Below are 21,260 nucleotides of genomic sequence, written 5' to 3' on the forward strand. Positions count from 1 at the left end.
GCCCTGTCCTCCTTTCCATATGGTCACGCTATGTGATGGGGCTTCTCAGACAGGCCCACGTGTTTTGTGACCCCCCCCTCAAATGTTAATTGGTGACATCCCTAGTGAATAGACAGTATAGGAAACTTCCTGGGGTGGCATAAATCCTATCATCACAGGGAGGAACAAAGATTCACCCCAGACTCTTTTTTTTTTTTGTAAAAACAAATAAACAAACAAACACCATTATATCCTGCCTTTTTTCCACCAAGGAGCCCAAGATGGCTTACAGGTTCCTCCTCCTCTCCATTTTATCCTCATAACAACCCTGTGATGTGGTCAGGCTGAGTGTCAGTGACTGGCCCAAAGTCACCCAGTGAACTTCCATGGCTGAATGAGATCTAGGACCTGGGTCTCCTGAGTCCAAGTCTAACACTCTGATCAATACACCACACTAGCTTTCTACAGCTGCTCATATTCCCAGGATAGTTTACAAAAAAGAAGAATAAAAAAATGAAATAAAAAGAAATATGAAAAGCAAAACAAATCCTAAATTATAAAATGATTAAAAAAAAACACCTGAATAAAACCATCAGAGAGTTACAACTGCATCTAGAAAGCTTGGGGAAATTAAAAAGGTATTTGCCTGGTGCTGAAAGGACAATAAAGTAGACAGCAGGTGAATGTCTCTGGGGAGAGCATCCCACAACCGGGGTGGCACCACTGAGGAGACCTTCTCTTCAGTAGCCACCAACTTCAACCAGTGTAGGTTCTGTTTTTTAAGCAAGCTTTGTTAAAAATTCAATGAGTCTAGTCCATGGTTGGGGAACATCCAGCTGTCTAGATGTTTTGGCCTATCCCTCACCATTGGATATGCTGGGAGTTGTGGCCCCAAAGATCTGAAGGACCGCAAATGGTCCATCTCTGATCTACTCCCTCACCACCATTGTTGCCAGCTTCTGCTGCTCCTTTTCCTCATAATTTCTACCATTTGCTTGCTTGCCAAGCAGAGAGTCTTCTCACCACCACTGCTTGCTTGCTTGCTCATTCCATCTGGGCCAAAGCAAGAGGTGAGTGAACAAGCAGGTTGCAGCTATGGAGAGGAGGTGCAGGTCCAGGGTGCTTTTTCCAATGAGGTAGAGGTCCTTAGCAGGGCCCCAATCATGCCTGCCCTTGACACCAGCACTGGCCTCACCCCTGATGGTGGGGGAACTTGCACAAGGCCCTTTACTGAGGGTCTTAATGCATGCTTCAAGGTCAAAAGAAACACTCTTGGGACAACATGGTCTGAGACAGGGGGACAATTGTCATCCTGCTCCAACACACACACGCACACACACACACACACACACACACACACACACCACTCTTTCTACACCTCGCGTTCCAGCATGGAGGGGGAGGCTCTCACAATATCCTGATCGCGAGAGCCTCTCCCAGTGTGCACATGATGTGCTTGATGTCCCAGGAGGAAGCAGGGACATCAAAAGTGCCTTCCTCCCTTTTTAAAGCAAGCACGATGCCCTTCTCCACCCAAAATGTACATTTCTTTAAAAAAACAACTCCCCGCTATCCCAGGGGTGGTGGAATTGCTGCCACCCCCTCCCCTGATGGGCACGGAGCTGCACTGCACAGCTCCGTGCCCATTTCTGGTGCCACACTTACTTGAGAGTAAATGCGGCACCAGGCAGGACATGCACCCCGCCCCTGGGAGTCCCTGTGCATCATTTGGATGCTTAGGGACTCAGCTGTGACCAGCCCAGACTATCAGGCTGGTGTAGAAATGGCAACAGTTTAACTTAGGATGTTTTAACAATGTATATTATGTTTTAATTCAGTTTTATGTATTTTATATTTACTGTTGTTCCCCACCTCTCGAGCAAAATGGAGAGGCGGGTAAGAAATAAATTTATTATTTATTATTATTATTAACTGACTCTAGCGAATCTGCTAAAAGCCTCTCTCCTTCAGTCCATTCACTTCTATGGAACAGGAGGAAAGCCCTGTAACTGGAAGGAAATGCAATCCCCTGCCACTTTGGCTACACACAACAGAATGTTGTGGGGCAACTTTATTTGTTTATTTATGCTTAGGGTAGCCAAATAATTCCAGGTGACTCTACTTGGCTGTCCTCCTGAAATCCACAAGACTTAAAAGTGGACACCTTTGGCTGGGTCATGTTCTGTATTCTTCATTTCTGCAGGTACCTTTCTTGTGACAGCCTTTGTGAGTTACTTGGGAGCAAAACTCCACCGACCCCGCATGATGGCTATTGGTTGTGCAGTTATGGGCGTGGGATGTTTTTTGTTTGGGCTGCCTCATTTCCTGATGGGAAGGTAAGTTCCGGTACTAATCTTAATATGATTCCCATAAATGCATTGGTTTTCCTGTTAAGAGCCTCGTGTGGCGCAGAGCGGTAAAGCAGCAGTTTCTGCAGCTGAAACTCTCCCCACGGCCTGAGTTCGATCCCAGCGGAAGCTGGTTTCAGGCAGCCGGCTCGGGTCGACTCAGCCTTCCATCCTCCCGAGGTCGGTAAAATGAGTACCCAGTTAGCTGGGGGAAAGGTAATAACGGCCGGGGAAGGCAACGGCAAACCACCCCGCTATAAGGCCTGCCAAGAAAACATCAGCGAATGCTGGTGTCCCTCCAAGAGTCAGTAATGACTCAGTGCTTGCACGAGAGGTTCCTTTCCTTTTCCTGTTAAAACTTTGGGATTCCTCCTTTAAATAAGACTGAATTTATGCATTTTCTCCAGTGCAAACCTAAACAGCTTTCAACATAGAGGGGAAGAATTAAAACATATTTTTTTGCAGAAGTAAGTAATTTATTAATGCTTAGGCCATAGGCCATTCGCATACAAAATAGATACAATATGAAGAAATAACAATATGAAAATACTACATCTAATCACAAACAGATCATACATAATAAAAGAATAAAATTCAAGAAGCAATTAGCAAAGAGTCTCTGGTGAAGGGTGAGCATCTGAAAAGGAGGACTGGGCTCCTGTATCTTTAACAGTTGTTTTGAAAAGGGCATTTCAGCAGGTGTCATTGAATGCATGCAGCACCTGGTGAAATTCCCTTTCCGAAACAACTGCTAAAGCTACAGGAGCCCTGTCCTCCTTTTCATATGGTCACCCTACATAGTGAATAGATGTATTTCTTTATTGTCATGGGGGGTGCAAAGGGAGCTGTGTAAATTGGTATGCTCATATAAAAACAGTGTCAAACGTTTTAATCATGAAAGCAGATGACCAATCGGTGAGTTTGTAGGTGAGTTTTTTAAAACTATATCTTCCTTTTGTTACATTGAGCAAAGTAATATGACTTTTCCACCTTATTTTTTTGAAGGCAGGGTTTTATTTTCATTATTTAATTCTTTATTTGGTTTGGTTTTGAATGGAAAAAGGCAGAAAATGAAGTAGAAATCTATACAACCCCAACATCCAGCTTGCAAAATTCTGGAAATACTGTATGCCTCCAAAAGAATAAAAGCTTGATATTCTGAGTTTCACTCCAGTAAGTGTATCCGATTCAGCAGAACCACAAAATCCAGGGTGCACCCAAACAAAGGCAGAGTCCACATTTATCATGAACTTCTTCCTAATGGATCAGGTTGACTAACTTTCACATAAACAGTGAACAATGATCTGGTGTGGGTCAACACAAATGCATAAGGTTGAGACTGCAATCGGATACACACCTTCCTGTGACTAAGGGGATGTGTACACCAGCCGTTTATTCTAGGATTGTATCTCAGTCGCCACAAAAGGGCCACATGACATTCACCTGCTCCTGTGGTGATCACGGCTCCACCTCTCCGTTTTCCCGGAATATCCCGGACTGCTTTTGTCATGGTTTTTCCGGGTCTCTCACTTGCATTACAAATATCATTTTTGGTTTGTGACCCCCCCCCCCCTTTGGGCTGTCATTGCTGTTCACTGTGAGTTCCAGGTGTCCCCCCCTTTTAAAAATACAAACCTATCTCTGCACAGGAGAGCATTTTCGACAGAGTTCCCATCCCACCCTAGAAAGCTATAAAGACTGATCTCTTCCGGCAGGCCTATACAGTAGAATTTTAAGATGTTTTAAAAATGTTTTTAGGAAGCTTTTTAGGATGTTTTTAACAATGTATATTATTGAGTATTTTATCGTTTATTATATTTCCCCGCCTCGATCAAAATGGAGAGGCTGCCAAGACATAAAATTATTATTATTATTATTATTATTATTATTATTATTATTATTATGTGTTGCTGCATGTCTGCGCTCCTGCGCATCCCTCACAACTAATTAAAAAAAATCCTGTGCCCCATAGCCATCTCCTTAGCCCCGCCCACTTCTACCGAAACACATGCGGCACTGCCGTAACAGGCCATACGTCCTCCCACAACAGCACTCCTGTCATTGCAGGAAACTTTGCTCGCGTGTGCCCCCTGAGGGTAGGATCTACACTACTGCTTTAAAGTGCTTTATAACAGTTTTGACAACTGTTGGGCCCCAGGACACATTCCATATACAGTTGTCAAAACTGTTATAAAGTGCTTTAAAGCAGTAGTGTAGATTAGGGATGTGCTCTGCTTCTCCTTGAACCGGAGAAGCAGGAGTGGAGCGGGGGGCTTCGCCTACCCTTAAGGCGGAGGCGAAGAGGATTGGGGGGCCGGCGGATCGAGGCGAAGAGGATCGCCTCAATCCGGAGCTTGGCTTGAAGGTAAGTGGGGGGGAGGGGGACTAATCTGATGCTGCCGGCGCCGCCATCCATGTAGCGGCAGTGGCGGCAGCACCAGGTAAGGGAGCAGGGAGGAGGGACGCTTACCTTCCTCCGTCGCGGGCTTCAATTGAGGCCCCGGTTGAAGCTGAAAGTGAAGGCTGAGGCCTCTTCCGGCTTCAACCAGGGCCTCAATTGAATCCTGCAACGGAGGAAGGTAAGGGGGCGGCAGCTGGGCCGGGGGCCGGGGCGGGGGTCTGGCCTACCTGGCGCCGCTGGCGCTGCCATCCATGCAGCGGTGGCAACGGCAGCGCCAGGTAAGGGAGCAGGGAGGAGGGACGCTTACCTTCCTCCGTCGCTGGCTTCAATTGAGGTCCCAGTTGAAGCTGGAAGTGGCCTCTTCCGGCTTCAACCGGGGCCTCAATTGAATCCCGCGATGGAGGAAGGTAAGGGGGCGGGGTGGGTGGGTGGTTTCTCTGGCGCCGCCTGCGCCGGCGCTGTCGATATAGTGACGGCGGCGAAGCCGGATCTTGCTCCACGGAGCGGAGCGGGAGACGGGCGGAGCGGCGCGAAGAGGATCGGGCCACGAAGCGGATTGGGGGGTCCGTGCACACCCCTAGTTGTAGATCTGGCGCAGAAGCGGGAAAAGTTGCAATCACCCCTCCTCCATTGCAAAAGGGCTGTAGGTGTAGAAAGGGCTTAAGTCCTTTTGAGATCAATGGGGCTTACTTCTGAGTTGACATGTATAGGGTTTTTCTGTGAATCATGAGTTTCCAGAGTAATAATTTTCCCCTGGACTAGATTCACCCATTTTATTTTAAAATGCAAAGTCTATTCAAACATTAGGAAAATTTATATCCTTCCTTTGCTAGTTCGGATGAAGGGAAAATCATCCCTCGAAAAACTGTGTTTTTTTAAATGGTTTTAACGAATATGTAACTTTTAGAAGTGCTACATTTCTTGTGCTGGCCCTGTTCACAAGGGAACGAATGAATGAATGAATGAATGTAACACATCTATGTGAAGCTGTATGGTGGCTGGTTGCTAAGTACAATAAACTTGACTTGGACTAGGAATTAAAGCTGATTCAACAAACAAACAAACAAACCCACTTTTGCTGACTGCCACAAAGTAACTGAGTATTTATTTGTTTTAAGCCTGTCTCATGTAATTGCCTATTGTTTAGACATTTTATTTTGACTCCACAGGTACCAGTATGAAAACACCATTTCCTTAGCTGAAAATTCTTCAAGGATGGCTGTTTGTCTTGCAAATCATAGCGATTTTACAGAGCGACCCTCAAAACGTGAGGCTCCCTTCTATATTCAGTATTCACAGCCTTCCATTCCATTTAACTGTGTCTGTAGGTTTCTCGTGCCTAGCCTGAGCACGGGTGAGAGGGATGGGTGGAATCATGCCCTAACACCGGCAAGTTCTGTAGGGCCAGCCCAAGAATTTGTGACGCCTGAGGCAAAGGACAAGGTGATCCTCTCTCCTGAACTGACTGGCAATTGAATCTTAGATAGGGGAGAGAGCCCATGTGGTGGAGTGGTTAAAGTGTTGGCCTGGGTTCTACTCCCCACTCTGCCATGAAGCTCCCTGGGGGACTTTGGGAGAGTCACTGACTCGTGCCCTAACCTACTTCACAGGGTTGTTGTGAGGATAAAATGGAGAGGATTGCCTTGTAAGCTGCCTTGGGTTCCTTGCAGGAAGGGGTGGGGGGGAAATGGTGGGATATTGTTGTAATAAATAAATCACACTGCTATCATGGTGCTGGGACAGTGTTCTCCACTCTCCCCAAGAGCAAGAGGCTAGCTTAGGGGATGCCTGCTTGCAGCAATAGCGGTACCAGTGTGAATCGCATGAACAGACCACTCCCCTTCTCAAAATCCTAAAACCCGGGGTCATCCCATGCAGCTGATTGGTGGGAACTCCAGGGCAAATAAAAGGAAGTACTTCTTCACACAGCGCATAGTTAAATTATGGAACTCACTACCACAAGATGTAGTGATGGCCACCAATCTGGATGGCTTCAAAAGGGGGTTGGATACATTCCTGGAGGCAAAGGCTATCAATGGCTACTAGCCCTGATGGTTGTGTGCTACCTCCAGTATTCGAGGCAGTAAGCCTGTGTGGACCAGTTGCTGGGGAACATGGGTGGGAGGGTGCTGTTGCACCATGTCCTGCTTGTTCATCCCTGGCCAATGGCTGATTGGCCACTGTGCGAACAGAGTGCTGGACTAGATGGACCCTTGGTCTGATCCAGCATGGCCCTTCTTATGTTCTCTGTTTGCTTGCTCAGTCAGGGACCTTTCCCATTGATGCTGTCTGTAACATGCTGGGAAAAGGTGACTGGTAAGACAGACAGGCCAGGCCAGGCCAGGCCAGGCCAGGCCAGGCCAGGAGCAAGCAAGCATCTCCGTTGCTGCTTCAGGAGGACAGGGACAGTGTGCATGTTTGGGAAGTGGGTGGAGGACCAGCAGAAAAGCCCAGTAGGGCAGCTGCCGCCACCTCTATGGCCCCTGACCCTGCAAAAAGCTCTGTGGAATGGTAGAGTCCGCCCTGGGTTCTGAAATAGGTCAACTGACTGGTATTGCAGGGTGGGGATGGGAGGGGTAGTTTTATGTATTTATTATTTTAAACAGTTACTGGTCATCTTTCAGGGCAGAAGCCCTTGCAAGGCGGCTCACAACAACAAAATACATAAAAACAGTTAAAATATTAAAAGCAATAAATGTAAACACAATAAAAGAGCAAATAAAAACAATAAAAGCCAACAATAAAACCAGCAATGACGACGGCAATAGCAGCAACGGCAGCACTCATATCACAAGAAGGCCATGGTAAAACAACATTTTCAAGGCCTTCTTCAAAGCTTGCAAGGACGGAGCATGGCGGACCTCCGATGGGAGCTTCTTTCAGAAGAATGGGGCCACTGCAGAGAAGGCCCTCTCATGGGTGATCATCCACCTAACTGCTTCACCCTCTCTCTCCCTTCCTTGTCAGGACCTCCCTGTGAGGAGGTCCTGACAACAAAAAAGGAGGCTCCTCTTGAGATACAAGGAGTGCTTTCAAAGACGCATGGAGGGAAAGAGTTAAGCTTCCACCCACACAGCTGTTGACCTGAGACTGCACAGGCAATCCTATGGCTGCTAGTTATATAACAAAAACAAACAAACAGCTCATTGGTGATCTGACAACATCAAACTCAGGGGCGCTTGATCATGCAATGCAGGGTGTGGGAGATGAGGGGCACCTTCCTGTCCTGGAAATTACCTCCTCGCCTCCTCATCCTCCTGCCCTGCAGATTTCACTAGATGGGCTTTCTAGCCCGTATATTGAGGGAACTCCAGAGGGGAAAGGAAGGAGGCTGGTAGAGGCTCAAGATAACATGCATCCTTGCCTCTCTGGTCTCCTCCCCTCCCTGCCCATTGGGTTGCCCCCTTTGCCCCTTCTCTAGGGTTGATTTCCCAGTCTTGGAGGGCAGCCAGTGCAGTTCTTTCTGGGCCGGCTTTGAGGGGGCAGGGGAGGTTGGAACACTGTCTCTGACCTCAGAAGGGGGAGTCCAATCAGTCCTATGGCTTTTGAGCACTTGCCCAGGGACCACAGAATTGCTCTCTTCATTGCTTTACAGCAACTAGTGTAGGGTGACCATATGAAAAGGAGGACAGGGCTCCTGTATCTTTAACAGTTGCATAGAAAAGGGAATTTCAGCAGGTGTCATTTGCATGCATACAGCACCTGGTGACATTCCCTCTTCATCACAACAGGTAAAGCTGCAGGAGCTACACTGGAGTGACCAGATACAAAAGAGGACAGGGCTCCCGCAGCTTTACCTGTTGTGGTGAAGAGGAAATTTCACCAGTTGCTGCATGCATAAACATGACACCTGCTGAAATTCCCATTTCTACGCAACTGTTAAAGATACAAGAGCCCTGTCCTCTTTTCCATATGGTCATCTTAAACTAGAGTCACAACTACTTAAGCCCTCAGAAAAGTGGCCATTGAGCTTTCTGGGTTCTTTGTGACATCAGAGCAACTAAGCCAATAGCAGTCATGGTGACACTGAACTTTTTGCTCCTCCCCCCACCTCAAAACTTCGTAGCATACAAAGAAGCAGGGAAAACCAGACAATACGCCACATAACGAGTCAGGGTTATTTCTTATTGATCCAAGCCAGGCACATCTAACATTGCCTGCAAGTCTATAGCATTTCAACACCGATGAAAGGGAAGTATTTAAGTGTGTAATTACCAGTGAAATCCTCCATACAGATGTTGCTAGATTTATATTTTCGGTGGTTTCTTTTCTTCCCAGAATGTGAAAAACCAGCTGGATCCTCCATGTGGGTATTTCTGATGGTGGGGAACATCATTCGAGGAGTGGGCGAAACTCCCATCACTCCTTTAGGCATTTCGTATATAGAGGATTTCGCAAGAAGTGAAAATTCTCCTTTCTACATTGGTAAGCCTGCAAATAATATCCAAGTTTAGTATTACCTGTTGCTTTCAAACAAGCAAACAAACAGGTTCTTATAAACACTTGCAGTGCAATACTATACGTGTCTACTCAGAAGTAAATCTCATTGTTTTCATTAGAGTTTACTCTCAGGTAGATGTGCATAGCACCATGTACATTGATGGTGCTATATAAATAAATAATAATAATAATAATAATAATAATAATAATAATAATAACAACAACAAAGGAATGCAGCCTACCTTCTGCCTGTTCAGACAGGAAAAAAAAGTCTTATGTGTGTTTAGATAGAAAAAAGTGGGATTATTTTCTATGGCTGTGCATGGACCCCCCAATCTACCTCAGACTGATCTGGACCCCCCCCCCCCGACCCTCCTCGGACCCAGATCCAAAGCAAGATTTGGAGGTCTGAATCGTGATTCTGATCACACGTTTTCCCCATCTCCATGAACTGGGAGAAATAAACACCTATATCTTTTTTTTAGTTTTCAGGATATAAACATGAAACTTGTCGTGGTAACAGATGGAGTCATGATTGTCATGTGTGTAAATTTTTAGAAAGTTCCGTCCAGCAGTTTGGTCGCAATAAATTTTTAAAATGAGATTTTTCAAGGAAACAGCAGCCACTCGCAAAGAGCAATTTCAGAAGGTGTCTTATCTAATCAACGATCAGTACACACTGTTCCTTGTGTGTTTTGAAGTACTAATCTCCCCTACTTGAGTCTTTTGAAGTTAACTCATGCGTTTCCCATTAAGATAAGAACCAGTTGCGTATTGACAGCAATACACACTACCAGGCTGAGAGCAATATGGGGAGAGAAATATTGAGGGGGAAATCTTTTTAAAAATCCTAAAAATCATGGGATGAACCGATGTGCTTAACACTTGGCATGCCTAAAGCCCTACATAGGTGCTATCATGTTGCCAAATTACATGAATTTACCTTTAAAAATGACAGTATATTTTAAAAATAATTATTTAAAAACCTCAAACTTTAAAGAAAATCCTAAAAATAAAGGGTAGAACCAATGTGCTTCAAACTTGGCCCTACTTAAGTGCTATTGTGGTGCCACATTTCATGTCTTTAACTTTAAAAATTGCAGAGATGAATGTATTTTTGTAAATTCCCGTGTGTAGACCTTGACAAAAAAATCTCTGAATCAATTTGGACTGATCCGATCTGCCTCAGATTTATTTGGACCTCCCCCGATCTGTTTCAGATTCGGATCCAAAGCAGTGCACAGCCCTACTATTTTCTGTCTAAACATGTATAGAACTGCAATCTTAGTTTCTCTTCATCAGAGCCGATTCTATCATTCCTCGTCTTGATTTTTCTCCCTTTCCTGCAATTTATTTATTTAATTTATTTATTACTAATACTTAGATACCACTTCATATTAAAAATGTCCAAGCGGTTCACATACAAATATTTAAATCACATTTAAATAGAGTGTCCAAACTTTATTAAAAACAATTTCAACTGCAACAAATTTAAAATGCACAATAAAAACAATTTGAGAATTACATAATAACACTACAGAAACAATATAAAAAGCAGTAAGATGGAGCAGCATACATATGGTCAATTGCGATTATGTACAAGCCAGGGAAGGCCTGGGTGAAGAACTGCATTTCCAAGAGGTGTTTGAAATGTACATTTTCTGCCTCAAATTGTGTGTGTGAGTGGGTGTTCCCAGAGGGTAAACACTAGGGCTGTGCGTGGACCCCCCAATTCAGCTCAGAGGCTGATTAGGAGCCCCCGAAACAGCCCCAATTCTCCTCAAGGTGCTTCGGAGGTTGCCCACCTTGCCTTGGTGCCAAAGCAGAGGTGAGATTCAGGCCCTCCAAGGCGACTTGGCCTTTTCTGGGTGCCGGCTGTGCAGCTGGTACCCAGAAAAGCCTCCCTTTCCCTTCTCTCCCTGCTGCCATTGCTGCCTCCGCCTCCTTGCTCCTGCCACCATCAATGCTACCGACGCCAAGAAGAAACAGGCTGCGATTTTAAGATATTGCTGGGGCTCTGATTAGTACCTCTATGGCCACCGTGGTTTGTGGCCATAGAGGTACTATACTTAAAATCGTGGCCTGGTTCTTCTCAGTTGCGGCGTTGATGATGGCAGCCGGCAGGAGCGAGGAAGAGGTGGTGGCAATGGCAGCAGGTAAGTGGCCCAGTGCTACTCTGAAGCTTTGGAACTGAGGCGAGGCAGGCCGGATCAGCTTGCTTTGCCTTGGATTTAGACATTCATCCGAGGCGCTGCACAGCCCTAGTGAACACCTCTGAAAAGAGTCTGTCAGCATTCCTGGCCTGCTGAGTGTGCTCTGCCTTGACTGGGACCCCCCCCCCCCACACACACACATTAGGAATTAAACAGAAAGCTTCAGAGGACTCCACAGTTTGCAGAAGTATTAAATTAAGGTTCTTTTGGCTGGGGTAGCAGCCCTTGCTCGGTGTGACAGACCACATGATTTACATGCAGAAGATCCCAGGTTCAAACTCCAGGTAGGGGTAGGAAATAATTCCTGGAGAGGAATTGCTGCCAGTCTAATTGACACCAAGCAGGATATTGCACTATGGAAGCAGTATGAAAGGGGAATATAAAAGGCAGGAGCCACACTATTGCTTTATAGCAGTATTGAAGTGCACGGACAACTGTTGGGGCCCATTGACACAGACCATATACTGCTTTCATAAGAGTGCTATATCCAGCTTGGTGTGGCTCCTGCCTTTTCTATACCACTTTCATAGTGCTATATCCTGCTTGTTATAGATTAGGCCAGTGTCAACAATACTAGGCTAGATGGTCCATTGGTCTGACTAAAGATAAGGAAGTTTCCTATGTTCTTTTCCCCTACCCACTTAGGGTCCCCCCCCCCAAATACTTTGTTGTACTTTTGCAAACCTTGGGGTTGCCCCATATCTGATGATGCCTCCTTCTCCTGTTTGTACAGGCCTGTTGTTATTTTGGCTATATAAAAACGGTACTCAAAAAAATGCATCAAAACTAGATCACAGGACAGCCTTCCCGAACCTCGTGTTTTCCAGATGTGTTGAACTACAACTCCCATAATCCAAGACTGCTCATTGTGGGCGATGGGAGTTGCAGTCCAATGCATCTGAAGGCTACCAGGTTGGGGGAGGCTGATGCAAGATAGGACAATGGTGATGGTGGAACCCAACCACAACATTTTGTTTTTGATATGAACCTGACTTTCTGTAATAAAGAAGGCCCTTGAGAGGTTGAAAACAGCCAGACAGACAAATGTTGGAAAAGAAGCAACATGGAATAGGACAATAACTGCTTTTATTTTTCACTCTCCTTTAGGCTGCCTACAGATGGCAACCATCTTGGGGCCTTTGTTTGGTTTAATGATTGGTTCCTATTGTGCTCAGCTGTATGTGGATGTTGGATTCGTAAACACAGGTAATACACAGTAGTAGCTCGTACCCGCTGGGGCTGGTGGGGCAGAGGACAAGGCCACCGTGCTATTTTGGGCTGCATTAATAGAAGTATAACTTCCAAATCGCACGAGGTACTGGTTCCTCTCTATTCAGCCCTGGTTAGGCCTCATCTTGAGTATGGCGTCCAGTTCTGGGCATCACATTTCAAGAAGGATGCAGACAAGCTGGAGGGGTTTCAGAGGAGGGCAACCAGGATGATCAGGGGTCTGGAAACAAAGCCCAGTGAAGAGAGACTGAAAGAACTGGGCATGTTTAGCCTGGAGAAGAGATGACTGAGAGGAGACATGATAGCACTCTTCAAATACTTGAAAGGTTGTCACACAGAGGAGGGCCAGGAGCTCTCCTCAGGATGGTTACAAGAGGAAAGCAATGGGCTTCTTCACGTGAGCAAAATAAAGCACGCTTGTGGCTCGCTACTCCCAAAAGTTCACTGGTCCTTTTGACGATGTCGGCATCAGCCAAGACATCTCATGTGGCTTCCTCCCCACCTTTTTCCATTTTAAAATAGATCAGAAAAAACCTGGAATGAACCCTAACTTGCCAAGGAAGGACTTTCCTGTATCTGCAATTGAGGGAGAAGAGGGTAAAATGCCTTTCTGCAACATAGGGAGGCAAATCTGATCCCCCACCCACCAAGAACACCCCTTTAAGTTCAGTGGGGCTTACTCCCAAGTAAGCGTGCTGAGGGTCTTATGTCTACTCAGAAGTCAGTCCAATTGTGTTCGATGGGGTTTACTCCCAAGTAAGCATGCTGAGGGTCACATGTCTACTCAGAAGTCAGTTCCATTGTGTTCAATGGGGCTTACTCCAAAGTAAGCATGCTGAGGGTCTTATGTCTACTCAGAAGTCAGTCCCATTGTGTTCAATGGGGCTAACTCCCAAGTAAGTGTGCTGAGGGCCTTAGGTCTACTCAAAAGTAAGTCCTGGCTTTCCTGGGGCTGCGAGGAAACAGTACAGCACCAGTTAACCTAGGAAAACGAGACTTCCCCTCCCCTCCTTTGCACATATACCAGGGAGGGAGGGAGGCACTCCCTCAGTCCAAACCTTTAAAAGAGCCCCGGGGAAACAGCAGGATCTTCCGCCTTGTCACCCCTCTCCTCCGGTGTAATCAGCTCATATCAAAGCAGGAAGCACAACCATCCTGGGTAAACAATGTGATTTCCCCCAGTGTAGAGATGCTCAATGACATCTGGAAGCCTTGTAACATTTGATGATTGAGGCAAGGTGCCATGACACAGGCTCTGAACACCAGGCCTGGCCACGGCTACTCCCTGCTCAAGCCAAGCACCACCGCTTGATATGCCTGAGGCGAGGGACAAAAACCACCTTCTTCCAAACTATGTGGAGAAAGGGGTTCAATGGAGAAGGATTTCAATAATAAAATAATACACTGTGAGTTATATGTGCTGAGGTGAATTATTGTCAGAGTGGGTGCTAAATGTATAAATTTCAGATGATAAATGCCAAACAGACACGTGGGATTTTTCTGGTAGTTAAAAACAAAATAATTAAAATTTATTTTGAAAGTTCACAAGCTTTGTTTCAAAATAAAACATTTAAAAAACCCTTTTCAAACCTTTCATCCAGTCCTTTCACCCATTCACATACACGCTTTCGTTTTTCTCACACAATCACTCTTGAGCTTTCTTTATTATCAGTATTGTTTAATATACAGCAACTATGTGCACACCACACTCCAAAGACACCACTCTCTACACTGAACCTCAAATTCTCCAGACCCAAGTACTCTAAACCCCAAGAGCTAACATACAGAGAGCACTAAAGACTCTAAGACTACCCAAAAAGTCTCCCTCAATCCCCTCAGTCCTTCCCTTATATATCACTCCTCCCCACTCTTCAGACATTCTAACTCCACCCACTCAGGCCAACATTCTAAAACCCACAAATGTACAAACTTCAGACATACATTTGGGAACTTACTTGTGGGGTGTAACGCCACACAAGGTGACGGTGCATTCCACGCCTGGTCTGTCTGGAAGCACCCACCATTCCCTCCATTCATTTCTCTCCAGAGGACGTGACGTTGAGCCTCACGGACACTCGCTGGGTTGGGGCTTGGTGGCTGGGGATCTTGATCTGCTCCGCTGTGAACTTCCTTGTCGCCATCCCCTTCTGCTTCCTACCCAAGACTCTTCCGAAGGAAGGAGAGGAGGACAGCCCCGACCAAGCGGCCAAGAGCAACAAGACACTGCTACAAACTGGAAACGCAGGGAATGCCAAAATGAAAATACGTGAGATTGCCAAAGGTGAGCAATATCATACATATTTTTGTGGGGGGAACAGGGGGGACAGACTATTTTTCTTTGACAATAGAACAAACTTCCTTGGGGTGGTGATGGTGGTGGTGAGCTGGGTTCTTTTCATTGGACGTATTTAAGGCAAGGCTTTCTCAGGGATGCTGTAGTTGTGAGATTCCTCCATTGTGCAGGGGGTTGGAATGAAGGGGCCTCCAAAGTCCCTTCCTGTTCAAAATGTCTATGGTTCTACTGTACTGTGAGGATGAAAAGAGCCCTAAATGAGTATATACACAATGCAGTGAGAAGGTTTTAGCCCTGTCTGGGTCTCCAGAAGGAGCAAAATCTCAGGGTGAGGGGACAAGTTATTTTCTGCTGGGCAAGAGAGCTTTTGGTATTCATTGACTTTGCCACCATCACATCCATCAGGCTCTTGCCTTGCACACCAGAGGCTCAGTTTGTACACCACTAGGCTCCACTGCTAGGCATATCCTTTAGTTAGTGGGCTCCACCTCCTACCTAAGGATCTAAGCCTCAGGAGACAAAGGGATCCTCCAAATGAGCAATTTACTGCATGCTCGTAATTGGCCACTCATGGAAGTTTGCGGTCCGTTACACAACATCATCAATGACCAGGATGTCTCCTGCACTATACCCTGGAAAGACAAATGTAATAAATAAATAAAAAATATAATAAATAAAAAATGTAATAAATAAAATCCCAGAACCATTTCTAATGTGGTAATAGACAGAAAAAAGCAGGATCTTCTGCCACTAGATGGCACTGTTTCAATGGAAGTGAACGGAGGGGAAGCATTCAGTTCAAACCTCATGGCCTCCCCTCTCTGCCGGTGTAATGTAGCCCATAACAATCACGCCAAAGAAGGAGGAAGCACAAAGCTCCAGGTAAGCATTGAGATGCTCACAGCAAATATTTATTTATTACATTTCAATCCCCCCTTTTGTGCTCCATTTCCAGCTCCTCGTGCCTCACCTAGCATGCTATTTCCCCCCCTGATCAATCTGGGATACAAATATCCAGTTTGGAATTTTGCACCCCAGGAAGAATGGAAGCTTGCCACCTGACAATTATGGACGGTCTGTTTTGGTCCCATCAACCATATTGCTCATTTTCAGAAGGACACAGTATGGTCGAGCTCCCTTATGCTAGTTCTGTCGACATCCCTTCTTCCAGAAATGAGCATTTCAGGTTGCCGTTTATACAACAGAATTGGTGGGGAATGAGAGGGGGTACACGTGCCCCGTTGGATTCTGCCTGGATATACACAAAGAAGTAAAAAAACCCATTTCAACACCTGGAAACCCCACCACCACCCTCATCCTAGCTAAAAGGCTATAAGGTAGCTGAGATTAACTGTTCTTTTCTTTGGTTCCCAGATTTTGTCCCCTACCTGAAAAGCCTCTTTCACAACCGAGTTTACATGCTATTCATATGCATCACCGTGATTCAGTTCAATGCATGGATTGGGATGATTACATTTATGCCAAAATACCTGGAGCAGCAATATGGAATATCTGCATCAGATGCCATTTTCCTAATAGGTAAAAACAAACAATTGTAGGACAGAACATCCGGGGTGGAGGGGGAGAGGCACAAGTTGTCTACCCCACCAAAGTTGGTTTCATAACAGGTTTCCTTAACAGGTTTGTGTGTGTGTTTCCATGTTAAAGGTTCTGTATTACGTCTTGTCATGTTGTGTTCTGGGCTTTTAATTCTTGTGTGTTGGCCAGTGAACTTTGGCTGCTGGATAGTATAGATATGTTATAAACGGAACGGAATGAAATGTGTGATAAATATAATAGGGCATGCTGGCAAAAAGAGTCAATCAAGAAACGCGGGACTGCCAACAAAAATGGCATCCTCGTGTTCCTCCCCTCTCTGAGGTTCAGTAAAAGTAATTTTGTGTCCTGACATCCTGATTTTTGTGTTCCTCTTTCCCTCCCCTGCTGTTCCCCCAAACATGCATACACTTCAAATAGTGTTGCATCACACAGCAGCATGCTGGGAAATAATCAAATGGGACTGGAGCTTCTTTACAGTCTTTTTGTCATTATGGCCCTTTTATGATGCATTTGTTTGATTTCTATCCTACCGTTCAATCTAGAAAGATTTCTAAGACAATGTACACACACACACACACACACATATATATATATAAAAGCTGAACATATGTGTGTGGATTTGTATGTCCAGAAATGTTCACCCACTTCTAGATGAGCTACAAGCTTGAAATTTGGGGAGCTGATAGGTCTTCCTGTACAATGTACCAAATAAATCCCCAAACCTGAATTTTTGTGGTTTAACTATTTTAAAACAATTTAAGACAAATCCTATGCTGATGCCTACAACTCCCAGCAATTGTTGGGCAAGCGCCTCTTAGAGGACGGGGCCCCCTGTGGACCACTGAAGACATGCTGGGAGGTGTAGGTATTTCAGAGACCTTGGGGCATCACGCGCAGTGACGTTTGCATTTGAATATTTTCCACATAGGATTGCATTGCGGAAAAGATTAGCAGATAACTTTTTTGCTTTTCAAGCTATATCCTTGAAACTGAATGTGCTTAGAGAGTCGTGGGTGGGGGTCATTTGTGCCTGTTTTCAGCAGTTTTCGTGCTGCAGTTTGCTTGCTATATATTTTTTAAAAATAGGGTAAAAAAAGCAGGAGGGGGTACCTTTTTTTGAAGCGATGAGAGGCAGATTCAGCTCCTAATTGTGATCACCTGATGAAGCATCCTCACATCCCAAAGTTCAAGGGGGGATAAGTAAAATGAGATACTTAGTAACTTGGGATACTGGGTAACTTTTCTTTCTTAGTCTCTGAATGGACTTTTCCCAGTGTTTTTTAAAACAGTAGCCCCACCAAATGCACAAACACAACCTGAAATCATATACTAAGCAAATAAATAACAGATAGGAAACACAGCACTGCTACCCACCCTAACCTTGGTGAACAACTGAATAGATGTGGTGCAAGGGGATGATGTCCATAGGGCATGTGGACGTGCCCAGTGGACACTCCTATCCTTGGAGGGTCATCAGAACCCTCCAAAGGTTAGCCAGTGAAGCTACTATGCCTGCCATGAGTTGAAGTGTGCAGTAGCTTCTGAAAGACTGGTACCTAGACAGGACCAGTCAAATTGGCACAGTTTCCCCTCCCCCTGGGCACGTCCACTTTTCTCTTACTGGTAAAAGACAGACATAGCCTTTAAAAAAAAATCTTCTTGTTGTGATTCAGCAACACTGCTGCAGTGCTTTTAATTCCACCCCTGGTGTGTGTTTGTTTGTTTGTTTATTATTTATTTATTTATTTAATTTATATACCACCCCATAGCCAAAGCTCTCCTGGCTTTCCCTCTTCAGTGAAGTCAGGCAGGCTTTCATTGTGGTTCAACTTCTTATTGTTGTTGATTGTTATTATTAATAATATTACTAGTAGTACTGCTGTTATTATTATTATTTTTTACTAATGGCTGTGTGATCATAGTGCAGTCAATCAACTCTGAAGCAAGGATCACAAAGCTTTACTCTTATCCTCCTTGTCCCCTAGTTATGGGATGCAAAAGAAAAGGCATCTCTCTGTGCTGCTCCCGCCTCACAGGGATGCTTTGCATTACTGGCTTTGAAACAATCCTTGGCTCACTTCGTTGTGGCCCCAGAAATGTCTGCTGCATGCCTGCCTTCCCGCCTCTGCCTGGGTGCTGTTGTGGTGGGGTATCTGCTGGGACTGACTTCCCCATAGATCTATGGCATAGTCGTACATCTCTGCCTGCCTCTCTGCCCGCCTGGTGCCTGGGAGCTGTACTACATGATGGGCTTTGTGGTTCAACCCCACAAGCCTCCGGCATGCTTGCTCCCAGTGCTAAAGGGGCATGCTGCCTGTCCTCCTCTGTGCCCGCCTCACAGGGATGGTTTGTGTGTGTCTTGCTTTGACTCAGGGTATCCTTCCATGTGATAAAAGGCAGCTGCGTTGCGTGCTCACCCTGTTTAAGATTTCTTGGTGTGTGTGTGCATTTTTGGAAGTGTTTCACCTAAGATGAAGATCCTTATTTAGAAAAAAATCTTGATTCCTCCACATCATCTGTGCTATTGATTGCTATGGGCAAGCACTTTGCAATGGAGCCCTATGGGCAGGTATGGTTTCCTTATGGGCATACTGTCCTTTTTTGTGGTGGATTTTTCATATATTCACCCAAAATCAGGGGAGGCTCGGATTTCCTTCCAACTGGGTGTGAATGTGGATACATGGATAAGGTCTCATGGTGCTGATTTTGAGGTTTCTAACTTTAACAGAAAAAAGTTATAGGCGTGTGAATTTCAATGCAAGTCTATTGGGGGGGGGGAAACACAGAGCTCTGATTCGGATCCGGAGCTCCGCAGCGGAGGAGACCATAGGTGGATTGCTGCAGAGAAGAGTGGACTCAATCCGGAAGTTGCGGATCTGGATGAGAAGCGGATCAGGGGGGTCCGTGCACAGCCCTATTTCTAACCCAATCTTGTTGTCGTGTTTCTCAGAACACTCCTGCTTTTGATGGGAGGCAAATGACGAGGCTCGCTAAGTAATCCACAAAGCTTTTATTTAGCAATGAATGTCTCTTCTACCTGAATAGAATCTAACCTCTTGGAAACATCCCCCTAGGCAAAACTATGCAAACTAAGCAAGACAATTGTCCATTCAAGAAGAATAGGAAGCCACTTCTCAAATGCCCATAACTTTTGAGTGCCTGGTGCGGAGGCAGGTTCTGGCGTAATTGAACCGACTTTCTCACGCCTTCCTTTCGGGCCGTGCATTTCAGCTTCTGGAGGACCCTAGCATCAGCCAGCTTGTTGGGATGCTCACCCCCAGAAGAAAGCTCAGTTCCCAGTGAGTGTGTAGGATTTGGCCTTGAGGAGATAAGCTCTGGAGAGGGCTGACTCCCAGCTGGGGAATCGCCCGTGAGAGCTTCCTCCCCCACTGGTACAGGCTGGCTGGTGTCCGGCGCTGCGTCTTCTAGTTCTGAATCTGATTCTGATTGATTACCTGAAACATCTTCTCCCAAAACAGGGGCAGTAGGGTTAGACATGACACTTGTGACCTGTACAAAAGCATCTTAGGCATAATATATGGTCACTTAAGCCATAAGTCCTGTTCTTCCCCTCCTTCAGATTTTTAATGAAATTCTACAAGACCAACGTGGAGCTTTGCAACAACGTTGGTGACAGAAGTTCTCTTTGAGGGGGGACAATAAAACTGGTTTGTTTGCTTTTCTCTCTAGGTGTGTACAATCTACCGATTATATGTGTTGGATATTTTTTTGGAGGCCTCATGATGAAGAAATTCAAGATAAGCACCTATAAAGCTGCCCACATAGGATTTTGGAGTTCTATCATTGAGTATCTCATCTACTTTACTGCTTTTCTAATGATCTGCAAAAATGCTTCAGTGGCTGGCTTAACTGTCTCCTATGAAGGGTACATGCCTGTCTAATCTTGTCCTTATTCTGGGTTGCCACCTGACTCTTTTTCTATAGGCCCAAAATGGTTTTGTTGTTATGGTTTGTGGTTGCTTGCCAGATGTGACACTCTACCTATTTTTGTGGGCTTTAAAGGAGGGAAGCCCCCTCCCCCCATTTATTTAACTTGCTTGCTTGCCAGTTGAGGACCAACTTCCCTCATTGAAATGATGCAGGGTGGGTGAAATACTCAGGGCTTGTGCTAAGTAAGGGGAATCCCAATGGGATTATTTTGTAATGATGCCTAGTTTAGGGTGACCATATGAAAAGGAGGACAGGGCTCCTGTATCTTTAACAATTGTATAGAAAAGGGAATTTCAGCAGGGGTCATTTGTATATATGGAGAACCTGGTGAAATTTCCTCTTCATCACAACAGTTAAAGCTGCAGGTGCCCTGCCCTCTTTTAAATCCGGTCACTCTAGGATAGCTCCTGCAGCTTTAACTGTTGTGATGAAGAGGGAATTTCACCAGGTTCCCCATATGTACAAATGACACCTGCTGAAATTTCCTTTTCAGTACAACTGTTAAAGATACAGGAGCCCTGTTCTCCTTTTCATATGGTCACCCTAGCCTAGTTAGAAAGGCAATTAACAGAGAAAAAGCAAAAAGGCAAAACAGAATGAGCATTTACCAGTCCCACACCCCCCCAGAGACTATCTTACCACAATAAAGGAGACCTCACCATTCTTTACTGAAGGAAAGAAAACAGTTTTACTCACTAAGAGTTTGTTCAGTCCATTTTGCGTTCCATTACACCGGCAAGAGAGCAAACACACATGCTCCCAGCAATAGTGGAGGTGGGGGGAGGAGCAAAAGGAAGAAATCAGAGGAAACTACATTGTAGGCTATAGAGATCCTGAGGCTAGCT

At 45.4% G+C, this 21,260-nt stretch overlaps 1 protein-coding gene across 4 annotated transcripts in view; it reads left to right on the forward strand.

The window, feature by feature from the left end:
* The window catches only part of SLCO1A2 (solute carrier organic anion transporter family member 1A2), a 50,494-nt gene that overhangs the window by 19,042 nt on the left and 10,192 nt on the right, over positions 1 to 21,260 (forward strand). For all 4 annotated transcript variants that reach the window (XM_063134790.1, XM_063134789.1, XM_063134791.1 and 1 more), the window contains 7 exons: positions 2,183 to 2,315; positions 5,898 to 5,995; positions 9,007 to 9,153; positions 12,489 to 12,587; positions 14,659 to 14,892; positions 16,279 to 16,443; positions 20,155 to 20,350. In XM_063134790.1, the coding sequence (XP_062990860.1) occupies positions 2,183 to 2,315; positions 5,898 to 5,995; positions 9,007 to 9,153; positions 12,489 to 12,587; positions 14,659 to 14,892; positions 16,279 to 16,443; positions 20,155 to 20,350 (1,072 nt within the window). The remainder of the gene's footprint in view (positions 1 to 2,182; positions 2,316 to 5,897; positions 5,996 to 9,006; positions 9,154 to 12,488; positions 12,588 to 14,658; positions 14,893 to 16,278; positions 16,444 to 20,154; positions 20,351 to 21,260) is intronic.

Source organism: Elgaria multicarinata, chromosome 9 (genome assembly GCF_023053635.1).
Source record: "Elgaria multicarinata webbii isolate HBS135686 ecotype San Diego chromosome 9, rElgMul1.1.pri, whole genome shotgun sequence".
NCBI lineage: Eukaryota > Metazoa > Chordata > Lepidosauria > Squamata > Anguidae > Elgaria > Elgaria multicarinata.